The 12,132-nt window shown below is 40.9% G+C and overlaps 1 protein-coding gene across 3 annotated transcripts in view; it reads left to right on the forward strand.

Annotated features, from left to right (window-relative positions):
• PPP2R5E (protein phosphatase 2 regulatory subunit B'epsilon) overlaps window positions 1–12,132 on the forward strand; it is a 173,443-nt gene that overhangs the window by 143,010 nt on the left and 18,301 nt on the right. For all 3 annotated transcript variants that reach the window (XM_032245907.1, XM_032245909.1, XM_032245908.1), the window contains 6 exons: window positions 4,951–5,081; window positions 5,845–5,904; window positions 7,187–7,295; window positions 9,054–9,107; window positions 9,212–9,262; window positions 11,691–11,810. In XM_032245907.1, the coding sequence (XP_032101798.1) occupies window positions 4,951–5,081; window positions 5,845–5,904; window positions 7,187–7,295; window positions 9,054–9,107; window positions 9,212–9,262; window positions 11,691–11,810 (525 nt within the window). The remainder of the gene's footprint in view (window positions 1–4,950; window positions 5,082–5,844; window positions 5,905–7,186; window positions 7,296–9,053; window positions 9,108–9,211; window positions 9,263–11,690; window positions 11,811–12,132) is intronic.

The raw sequence follows: 12,132 nt of genomic DNA on the forward strand, positions 1-12,132 counted from the left end.
ACTGGCTGGCTTTTAATAAGCACACCATAAATATTTCCTGAAAATACTCATTCTTAAAATGATTGAATGAATGAATGACAGATGGATGGTTGATGGTATGTGTAGCTAAAAATTGTGTCCTGTCTCACTGCCTGTTTTTGAAGACTGACCTTTAGTTTGTGTTTCTTGCCGTGTTTGATGGTCCATTTTTTTTGTCCATAACTCTTATTCAAAGTAAAACACCAAACAAAAGCACATTCAGTTACTGACCACGAAGTTATTCTGCTGTCAGTTTCAACCTCATGTCTTAATCACCTGAGGTCAAACTTACATATATGTCAATAGCTTTTTTGATAACGACGGTAGTGTAATTTGTGTGCTGTGTGCTCTTGAAATGTTTTGCTATAAAGACACTAGAACTGAATTTTGCTCTAGTGGAATAATGATGAATGTTAAAAAAAAAAACCAGAAAACCAACAACTTAATAACATTCAAACTGATTTCCAAGTTTGTTCTTCAGCCAGAGGAACGTGCCCACTGACTTTTTTTAAAGGTAGCGGATTTATTATGTTGTAATTCATACACCATAACATTTACCACTTTAAAATTTCCAATGTAGTGGTTTTTAGTGTATTTACAGAGTCATGTCGCCATCACCACATTATCATTGCAGGACATTTTTATCATCCCCGAAAGAAATCCAGACCCATTAGTAGTCACCCCCATTCTACTTTCTTTTGCTATGGATTTGCCTGTTCTTGATATTTCATGTAAATAGAGTCATACATTGTATGGTCTTCTGTATCTGGTTGCTTTTACCTAGCATGATGTTTGAAAGATTCATTCATGTTGTAACATGGATCAGTACTTCATTCTTTTTATGGCTGAATAATATTCCACAGCATCACATTTTATTAGTTGACGGATATTTGGGTTGTTTCAGTTTTTAGCTATTAGGAATATTGTACCCATGAACATTTGTGTACAAGTTTTTGTGTGGACATGTGTTTTCATTTCTGTTGGGTATATACCTGAAAGTGTATTGCTTAGTCATACAGTAACTAGTAATTCAGTAACTCTGTGGGAGATTTGAGAAACTGCCAAGCTGTTTTCCAAAATAGCTGCACCATTTTACATTCTTACCAACAATGTATGAAGGTTCCAGTTTCTCCATATTCTCACCAGCACTTTTTATTATTCCTCTTTTTCATTATAGCCGTCCAGTGAGTGGTATCTCCTCATTGGCTGGGTTTGCTTTTCTTTTCTTTTCCTCCCGAGTCCAAGTCTTGCTCTGTTGTGCAGGCTAGAGTGCAGTTGCGCGATCTTGACCCTGCTTCTTGGGTTCAAGCAATTCTCCTGCTTCAGCCTCCCGAGTAGCTGGGTTTACAGGCACGCACGAGCATGCCTGGCTAACTTTTGTATTTTTAGTGGAGACTGGGTTTCACCATGTTGGCCAGGCTGATCTCGAACTCCTGACCTCGTGATCCGCCCGCTTTGGCCTCCCAAAGTGTAGGATTACAGATGCGAGCCAGGGTTTGCTTTTCTGTAATGATCAATAAAATTGAGCACTTTTCATGTGTTTATCGGCTATTTGTATACTTTCTTTGCAATTTAGCTATTAAATAAAAAATCCTTTGTCCATTTTTAAACTGGGTTGTCTTCTTATTGTTGAGCTTTAAAAGTTCTTTTTTGTTGTTGTTTGTTTTTGTTTTTGAGACAGTGTCTTTCTCTGCCGCTCAGGCTGGAGTGCAATGGCACCTTCCCGGCTCAATGCATCCTTGACCTCCTGGGACTCAGGCGATCCTCTGACTTGAGCCTCCCAAGTACCTGGGACTACAGGCATGTGTCACCAAGCCTGGCTAATTTTTGAATATTTTTGTAGAGAAAGGATTTTGCCATGTTGCCAAGGCTGCTCTTGAACTCCTGGGCACAAGCAATCCATCCGCCTCTTGTCTCCCAAAGTACTGGGATTGTAGGTGTGAGCCACCATGCCCAGCCTAAAAGTTATTTATATAGTGTGGATACTAGTCCGTTATCAGACATACGGTTTATAAATACAGTTGGCCCTTGGACAGTGCAGAGGTTAGGGGTACTGAACCCCTGAGCAGTTGAAAATTATATGTATAACTTGACTCCCCAGAAACTTCACTACAGATAGCTTGCTGTTGACAGGAAGACTTACTGATTACATAAACAGTTGACTAACACATATTTTATATGTTATCTGTATTTTGTACTGTGTTATTACAATAAAGCAAGCTAGAGAAAAGCAAATGTTAAGAAAATCATAAAGACGAGAAAATACATTTTCTGTTTATTAACTGGAGGTAGGTTATCATAAAGATCTTCATCCTTGTGGTCTTCATATTGAGAAGGCTGAGCAGGGGGGAAGAAGAGGAAGGGTTGGTCTTGCTGTCTTGGGATAGCAAGAGTGGAAGAGTTTTTTTTTTAGACGGAGTCTCACTCTGTCACCCAGGCTAGAGTGCAGTGGTGTGATCTCGGCTCACTGCAACCTCGGCCTCCTAGGTTCAAGTGATTCTCCTGCCTCAGCCTCCCGGGTAGCTAGGATTACAGGGACCCATCACTGCACCCAGCTAATTTTTGTATTTTTAGTAGAGAGAGGATTTCACTCTGTTGGCCAGGCTGATCTCAAATTCCTGACCTCAAGTGAACTGCCCGCCTCAGCCTCCCAAAGTGTTGGGATTTCAGGGGTGAGCCACCAGGCCTGGCCAAGAGTGGAAGAAAATTTGCATGTAAGTGAACTTGCACAGTTCAAACCTGTGTTGTTCAGGGTCAGCCATATCTTCTCCCAGTATATGGGTTCTCTTTTTACTTTCTTGATGGTGTCCTTTGAAGCATGAATGTTTTCAGTTTTGGTGAAGTCTAATTTATTTGTTTGTTGCTTATGGTTTGGGGTCATATGTAAGAAGTATCACCTAATCTAGGGTTATGAAGATTTATTCTTCTCATTGTTTTATAATCTAGCTCTTAACTGTAGGTTGATTGTCCATTTTGAGTTAATTTGAGTGTATGTTGTGAGTAAGAGGTTCAACTTACTCTTTTGGATGTGGATATCCTGTTGCTCCAGCACCATTTGTTGAAAATACTATTTTTTCCCCATTGAAATGACTTGGCATTCTTGTTGAAAATCAGTTGACCATAAATGTTAGGCTTATTTTTGGACTCTCAGTTCTATTCCATTAATCTGTATGTCTGTCTTTATGCCAGTACCCCACTGTCTTGATTACTGTATTTTGCACTAAGTTTTGAAATTGAGAAGTGTGAATCATCCAACTTCTGTTACCCTCAAGAGTGTTTTGGCTTTTCTGGGTCTCTTTCATTTCCATATAAATTTTAGGATCAATTTGTCAATGATAAAAAAACAAAGCAGCTGGAACTTTTGATAGAGATTGGGTTGAATCTGTTGTGCCCACTGGCATTTGGCTGAGACTTCAGCTTGTTACCTCTTTTGGACTAGTTGCGTGGACCTCATTTTAGCACATAAATGTGATGTTATCAGGGTTTGGTTATTAACTTTAGATTACAAATGTTTGGGAACTTAAAAATGTTATTCACGGCTGGGTGCAGTGGTTCACGCCTATAATCCCAGCACTTTGGGAGGCTGAGGTGGGTAGATCACCTGAAGTCAGGAGTTTGAGACCAGCCTGAGCAGTATGATGAAACCCGTCTCTACTAAAAATACAAAAAATTAGCTGGGCGTGGTGGCAGGTGCCTGTAGTTCAGCTACTTGGGAGGTTGAGACAGGAGAATTGCTTGCTTGAACCTGGGAGGTGGAGGCTGCAGTTGGCTGAGATTGTGCCAGTGCACTCCAGCCGGCGACAGAGCCTCTAAGACTCCACCTCTCTCTCTCTCTCTCTCTCTCTCTCTCTCTCTCTCTCTCTCTCCCTCTCTCCCTCCCTCTCTCTCTCTCTCACACACACACACACACACACACAGAATAAAATTTTATTCACCTATAACATACATACAGAAATAATCAGTATTCACTTTAGTGACTATTTGCAGAGTGAACACACCTACGTAACAGGAGTCCAGATCTAAAAAGGAACATTGCCTGTATCATTGAGGACTTTTTGATGTTTGCATTGATTCATTCAGATTGTTTCATTTTCCCGTATGTTCTAGTAGAGTTGAAGGCTTGTTATTTTTTTCTTTTTCTAAAAAAAAACAAAAACAAGAGTCTTGCTCTGTCACCCAGACTAGAGTGCAATGGTGCCATCTCGGCTCACGTTAGCCTCCACCTCCTGAGTTCAGGTGATTCTCCTGCCTCAGCCTCCTGAGTAGCTGGGATTACAGGTGCCCACCACCACACCTGGCTCATTTTTGTATTTTTAGTATAGACAGGTTTTCACCATGTTGGTCAGGGTGGTCTTTAACTCCTGACCTCAGGTGTTCCACCTAGGTGCCTCAGCTTCCCCAAGTGCTGGGATTACAGGTGTGAGCCACCACGCCCCGTTGGCTTATTTTACCTGTATATTTGGAACATCAGTAGGTAGCATAGTGCATGGTTGAGATCATGGACTTTGGGCCTCAGCTGCTGGGGTTTAAATTCTAGCTTTACCACCTATTAGGTGTGAGACTGTGGGCACGTTCCTTAACCCTTATGTGCCCCAGTTTCCTCATCTATAAAATGGAGACAAAACTACCTCATCGGGAGGATTGCTTGGAAAATTGCCTGATGATTGCAGTAAGTGCCATATGTGTATTAGCTATTATTCATATTATTACTTTTTTTGTTGTTTTTGTATTTGTATTTCTTTAGTAGAATATAAGCTCCTTGTCTGACTTGTTTATCATGGCAAGCCCAAAGACTAGCACTGTGCCTGGCACATAATAGATACTCAACACATTTTTGAGAAAGGAAGGAGGGGATTTTAAATAATAGATGGAATTCCTAAATCCTTTTCTAAAACTGCCTTTGACAGCTATACTGTCTTTCATTTACAACAGCTTCTGGAGCTATTTGACAGCGAAGACCCTCGGGAACGGGACTACTTAAAAACAGTTTTACACAGAATTTATGGCAAGTTTCTTGGTCTTAGAGCATTTATCCGAAAACAGATTAACAATATTTTTCTAAGGTAAGTGGAGGGTGATGGAGGAACAAGGAGAAGCAAAGTTGATGTTTTTATGGAAGTATTAAGTAAATCACAAATATCTGAAAACAATATACTGACTTATCTTTCTCCCTTTCTGCCTTCCTTCCTTCTGCTGTTCTCTCTCCCTCCTCTCCCTCTACCCACCTCCCCCTCCTCTCTTCTCCCGCTCCTCTTCTCCTTCCTCTCATTTCCTCCTCCTCTTCCTCTTTTCCTCTTCCTCCTCCCCCTCCACCCCTCCCACTCCTTTTTCTCTTCTCGGCCTCTCCTCCTACTCTCCCCGTCCCCTTCCTCTCCCCTGCTCTCCTCCCTCTCCCCTGCTCTCCTCCCTCTCCCCTGCTCTCCTCTTTCCCCTTCTCCTCCTCCCCTCTTTCTCTCTTCTCCCCTCTCCTCCTGTCTTCCTTTCTTCTCCCCTCTTCTCCTCCTTTCTTTCCCCCTCTCCTCCTCTCCTCTTCCCTCCCCTCCTATTCTCTTCCCTGCCTCCTCTTCCTGTCTTCCCCCTCCTCCTCCCTCTCCTCCTGTCTTCCCCCTCTTCTATTCCTCTTTTTCTCCTCTCTACCTCCTTCTCCTCCCCTCTTCTTTCTTCCTTTCTTCTCTTCTCTCCTTCTCCTCTTTTCTCCCTCTCCTCCTCCTCCTCTCTTCCCCCCTCCTCCTTCCCCACTTCTGCTCCTCCTCTCCTCCTCCCCCGTCTCTTTTTTCTCCTCTCCTCCTTTTTCCTCCCCTTTCTCCTCCTCTTCTCTTTTTTCAGGTTTGTTTATGAAACAGAACACTTCAATGGTGTAGCTGAACTGCTGGAAATATTAGGAAGGTGAGCACTTTTTTCTAATTGCTAATCTCAGGTGAATATTATTTTAAAAAGTAGATTCAGGTAGCACTGAGATGCTCACCTATCTCTCTTGCTGTATGTACATTAGGTCTCTCTCATTTGTGCCTGTTAGCCTGTTTTCCAACTGAATCTACAAGACATGATTTCATGTTCCTTTTGTTCCACAATTATGCATTGCCAGTTCACTGAAATGACTGAAGGAACTGACAGTTCATTCATTACTACAAAGATGATATATCTAACTGTGATCAGGCCAGTTACTCCAAAACATCTCATTCTCATTAGTCTTTAGGCCATCTGGTCCCTTGCCTTATCTGTTGAAAGCAAGTATATAATAAATTGGAAAGACTGCCATTTTCAAAGGAGTTGTGTATCCAGGTATAGTCCTTGAACAGCTGCTGCCTGGAGTAGTGGAATGAATTGGAAAGAGCTGTGGTGTTAAGTTTCCGCACACAAGGGAGGCGAATGTAGCTGAACGATGTGATTACTTAATCTTTTCTCCTAATATGAGGAGAAAGGGAAGGTGAAGTCACATGGCTGTCTCTTGGTGACTTCCCTAGGCTGGGCAGAGGTGTCAGGAATGAGAAGAAATGATGTCTGGAAATGGAAAAGGTCATATTTAAGGAGGAAGCAAGCAAGGCAGCCATTATTTACAGAAGGAAAAGGGAGGGAAAATAAAGGGTCTTGATAAAGAGCTTTTGCAAACTATTTGACTAATTTTAGGAGCACAGCCCTTGTTGGATGATCAGAAGCAGATTTTCTTCTCTTAAATTTTATTACAACTTACTGTGATCTGTGAAGTCATTAAGAAATCCTGGCTGGGCGAGGTGGCCCACGCCTATTATCTCAGCACTTTGGGAGGCCAAGGTGCGCAGATCACTTGAGGTCAGGAGTTCCAGACCAGTCTGGACAACACGGTGAAACCCCACCCATCTCTAATAAAAATACAAAAAAATTAACCAGGCGTGGTGGCGTGTGTCTGTAATCCCAGCTACTTGGGAGGCTGAGGCATGGCAGTCGATTGAATCCCGAAGGTGGAGGTTGCAGTGAGCTGAGATTGGGGCCACTGTACTTCCAGCCTGGGTGATAGAGCAAGACTCTCTCTCAGAAAAAAAAAAAAGAAATCCTGAATGCCACTGGGGTGGGTATTCTGTTGTTTTGTACAAACAGACTGATTAAGTTTAATTAATATCATAAGAACAGTTTGTCTCAGTTTAACTTGTTGTGGTAACATTGCTAATTTGCGTCTCCTTTTTCTCCCTAGTATTATCAATGGCTTTGCTTTACCTCTTAAGGCAGAACACAAACAGTTTCTGGTGAAAGTGTTGATCCCCTTACACACTGTCAGGAGCTTATCACTCTTCCACGCACAGGTAGGAGGATTTTGTACAACTACTTTTAGAAGAAAAATAAAAAGTTTGCAAACTCATTGTTTTTTTTGATATTGATATAGCCTTCATTTCTAAAGAAAGAGACTTGTTAAAGTTTAGAATACTCCCAGAGGGAAATAAAAATGTGTATATTTTTTTCTATGCACCGTAGAATCATGGAAATATTTTTAAAGTGGGAGGTCATTTCATTTTACAGATGACTTAGGTGACTTGGCCAAGTGCACACAATAACATATTGAATGTATTACATATAATAAAATGCACAGGAGCTTATCAGATGTAGACATTGGGACCTATATAACCATATTTTAATTTTCTTGAATATTTTGTTCCATCCTACTTTGCATTAGACTATCAGTTGCTCTTTTTGCCTCCTCTTCTAGGTCACTCACCATGTCTTTATCACTTTCTACACACAGACACTCTCACAAGTAAACAAATCAATCAGTAGTTTCACATCTTTTTGTTTTTTTTTTCAAGCCTTCATCACTGTAAAAAATGTACTCTGTCTTGCCCCCGTTCTGATTTTTGTGATAACACTGCCTTGCATGGTCACCATCTCATTGGGGGCAGATAAATTATTGGGTAGTATTTTAAATTTTGGATAGGAAAGTTTAAAATACTACTAGATTCTTACTGCCTGTTCCCCTCATTGGGAAGTTCGAGTTTGCATAAAAAAGTAACACATTTTTCTAAGGCGTGTTCCTCTTTAAATGTGAAATCTGTATTTTGAGGAAAAATTAGTCCATACGTTTCTAATTTAGAACACCATCAAAATGTTCTTTTGCAAGGGTGATTTCCTTGTCCAAGAATCTTTACAAGCCCTTTTATAAATCTTGCCTTTGGTTTTTGAAATTGGGTATCATATTTCATAATTATTATTTTAAAAAATCTTACTTAGATATGTTAGTACAACTCTTCTTACATTTCTCCAGGTTCTAACTGGCAGGTGCAACCTTTTATCTCCTCTTGAAACTGCTTTAGTTTGCATGTGCCATTCCAGGCAATTGGCAAAGTTTTTCTTAAGTGCTTATTTCCCATAGAGGATTATTGTGGAACTATGGTAAAACTCAGTACTGTTGAAATTAGCAAAGACAGAAAGGAAGCTCCTGAGATTGTAGCTCAAAGTATATGAGGTGAGATAATTCCACAATATGCCGAGTGTGGTGTCTCACCTCTGCTTTTCATTAGCTGCATACTTCATGTCCTAATACTCTTTTGAGACTGAGTTTTGCTCTTGTTGCCCAGGCTGGAGTGCAATGGTACCATCTCGGCTCACTGCAACCTCTGCCTCCTGGGTTCAAGCAATTCCCCTTCCTCAGCCTTCCAAGTAGCTGGGATGACAGGCATGCACTACCACGCCCAGCTAATTTTGTATTTTTAGTAGAGACAGGTTTCTCCATGTTGGTCAGACTGCTCTTGAACTCCTGACCTCAGGCGATCTGCCAGCCTCATCCTCCCAAAGTGCTGGGGTTACAGGCATGAGCCACTGCTCCCAGCCCTAATACTCTTTTTTAAAAAAAAGTTCTCTTGGAGCCATATTAATATTAGTCTTTGGCTTGAAAAAGTAGCTTCTTGTTTTGCTTTATATAGATTTTATTTTTATGATAATCAAAATGAATCGAATGTGAAGTTATTAAAACCAATCTGGAAACCTTTTAGGAAGTTTTAATGGTATATCTTTTGAGCCCTTACTATATAGAATTTAAAGTTTTGCCTTTTATTTTATTTTTTACTCAGCTGGCATATTGTATAGTACAGTTTCTGGAGAAAGATCCTTCACTCACAGAACCAGTAAGTCTTTTTTCCATGATTTCAGAAACTTCAGAAAAAATTACCTTTCCAAGAAGTATATGTGAAAAATTAAATGCCATTTGTTTTTCTCCTTTTCGTTTTAGGTTATTAGGGGGTTAATGAAATTTTGGCCTAAAACATGTAGTCAAAAAGAGGTAAGTGCTTACTGTCAAAGACTGTTCATAGCTTACTAAGTATTTTGCTGAGTGCCAAGCATTGGGCTAAGCATGTATAAAACTGCATCACCTCATTTAAACCTCACTATAAACTCTATAAGGCAGGGCTGTCAAAACTCTTGTTTTACTAGTTACGAAACTGTAGAGAGGTTAAATAGCCTGCCCCAGTACTCTAAGTAAGTACAGATGATTAAGCCAGAAGTCGCCTCCCTGACTCCTGAATCCTGGGTTTTTATTCACTGTGTTCAGCTTCAGGTAAGCCCAGGCCAGTCCCCAGTCATGTGTCCAGTTGTCTAGCTTTGTTGATGTTCCCTGCCTAGTGGCCCCCTTCATAATATGAAGGTTTTGCTGTCACTATAGATAGATGCTAGGGCAGCCTAGTGCATAGTATATAGGTGGATCTCACTGTGTGTCATTTTTTTTTTTTTTTTTGGGAGACAGAGTCTCACTCTGTCACCAGGCTGGAGTATAGTGGCCTGATCTCGGCTCACTGCAACTTCTGCCTCCTGGGTTTAAGCGATTCTCCTGCCTCAGCCCCCTGAGTAGCTGGGATTATAGGTGTGCACCACTACAGCCAGCTAATTTTTGCATTTTAAGTAGAGACGGGGTTTCATCATGTTGGCTAGGATGGTCTCGATCTCTTGACCTTGTAATCCACACACCTTGGCCTTCCAAAGTGCTGGGATTACAGGCCTGAGCCACTGTGCTTGGCCATCTTTTTTTTTTTTAATTTTTTAAGGCGGAGTCTCACCCTTTTGTCAAGGCTGGAGTGCAGTGGTACGATCTCAGCTCACAACAACCTTTGCCTCCCGGGTTCAAGCGATTCATCTGCCTCAGCCTCCTGAGTAGCTGGGACTACAGGCATGTGACACCATGCCCAGCTAATTTTTTTTGTTTTTTTAGTAGACATGGGGTTTCACTATGTTGCTCAGACTGGTCTTGAACTCCTGACCTTGTGATCCGCCCACCTCGGCCTCCCATAGTGCTGGGTTTACAGGTGTAAGCCACCTCGCCCGGCCTGTGTCATCTTAAAATAGACTACAGACCTTTAGTTTCAACCATTCACAAATGACCCTGGAGGATTCAGACCCACAATCATTTGTACCTTTGCTGAGAACTCACTGGGCATGTACTACTTTGTGAGGTTGTTATACGATAGTTGGTGAATTTCTTAGCTGGAGGCGAGTGAAACTGAGCACCAGCTCTGCAGCCACTCTTCTGGAAGGTTAGCAACCATGTGGAAAATGGCTCAGAAAAAAAAGATCAGCTGTTAGTTTTATATTTGGCTAAAATTTTGGGAGAAATTCTGTATGCATATTAACAAATGGCAAGGGTCTACTAAATTTTACTTTTAGCAGAAACGCCTTCCTTCTCAAATCAGCTTCAATTCTCCAAACCCTATTTTAATTTCAGAAAGTCATTTAATTTCTTAAAATCTGTTAGGTAAAAATTGAACTGTTCATTGCTACCCAGATGCATCTCAAAATATGAAGGCATTGTCATTTTTCATATTTTGATTGCTCACTTAATTTTTTTTCAAACTATTTTTTTATAGCTAAATAGGTAAGCTGGCTTTTTATTTCTCTGTCATTTTCCCATTATATTTAAAACAATTGACTCTACTGCGGATTTGGCTCCATATGGTGATCCAATGGTGATCTAAAAACTCTGTTGAGGCACATGATGCTGAGGCCACAAGATTCACTGTGCTCTATGGAGAGCAAGTGTGTGTGTGTGTGTGTGTGTGTGTGTGTGTGTGTGTGTGTGTTGAGAATGAGTCAGTGCATGCTCATGGGTTTCAGGTAGCATCTGCATGTGGGTGAGTCTGCTCATTTGTGTTTCTTGAACTTTTTGTTGTATTAACGAGTACATTCTAGTGGAGCATTGAGCATGTAGCGGGGGCTATAAGTATTTGGCAAATGACCACATTTGAACTTTTGCTCTTCTATGAGGGGGCCATTTTCTCATTGTGTGTGTGTGTGTGTATATGTGTTTAAAGTATTGTGGAAAGAGAGCTAGGTTACTAGTAATAAAGTGGAAAGCCCTATGGGGTCAGTTTTGCTTCCCAGGGGCCAGTGCAGTGTGTGAGTGTCCTTTGTTCTTGTAATATACATAGCAAATAGAGTATTTTCTCCAAGTATGTCTAATCATATTTTCATGCTGAAGGGAACTTCCTTTTAACAAGTGCCCTGTGGTGAATTCTTTGTGGAATGACCATCTTCTAACATGGGATAATGCATGGTTCATTTATGTTTTTTTTTTTTTTCTCCTGCATGCACTTAGGGCATAAATATTTGATTTTATGTGTAAATTTTTCTTAAAATAGTGCAGACTCTTATTAATCCTCCTTGTTCTTGTGGATTTTTCGTGGTATGCCTCACATCTTGTGTTTTGCTTATACTTACAGGTCATGTTCCTTGGGGAACTGGAAGAAATATTGGATGTGATTGAACCTTCACAATTTGTTAAAATCCAAGAACCTTTGTTTAAACAAATTGCCAAGTGTGTATCTAGCCCCCATTTTCAGGTTAGTAGTAAAGAGGTCATGAGCCAGGGAGCATGAGTTATTTTGGTTCAATTGTATTTGTTTCTAAAGCAATGTAATGGACAACGGCTACCTATTGTTTTTTTGCTGTTTCCTCACATGATTATATATATATATATATATATATATGTTTCTTTTTTTTTTGAGGTGGAGTCTTGCTCTGTTGCGCAGGCTGGAGTGCAGTGGAATGGTCTTGGTTCACTGCAACCGCTGCCTCCCAGGTTCAAGCGATTCTTCTGGCTCAGCCTCCCAAGTTGATGGGACTACAGGCGTGTGCCACCACGCCCAGCTAATTTTATTTATT

Source organism: Sapajus apella, unplaced genomic scaffold, assembly GCF_009761245.1.
Source record: "Sapajus apella isolate SASKATOON/1434 unplaced genomic scaffold, GSC_monkey_1.0 scaffold59, whole genome shotgun sequence".
Lineage (NCBI taxonomy): Eukaryota > Metazoa > Chordata > Mammalia > Primates > Cebidae > Sapajus > Sapajus apella.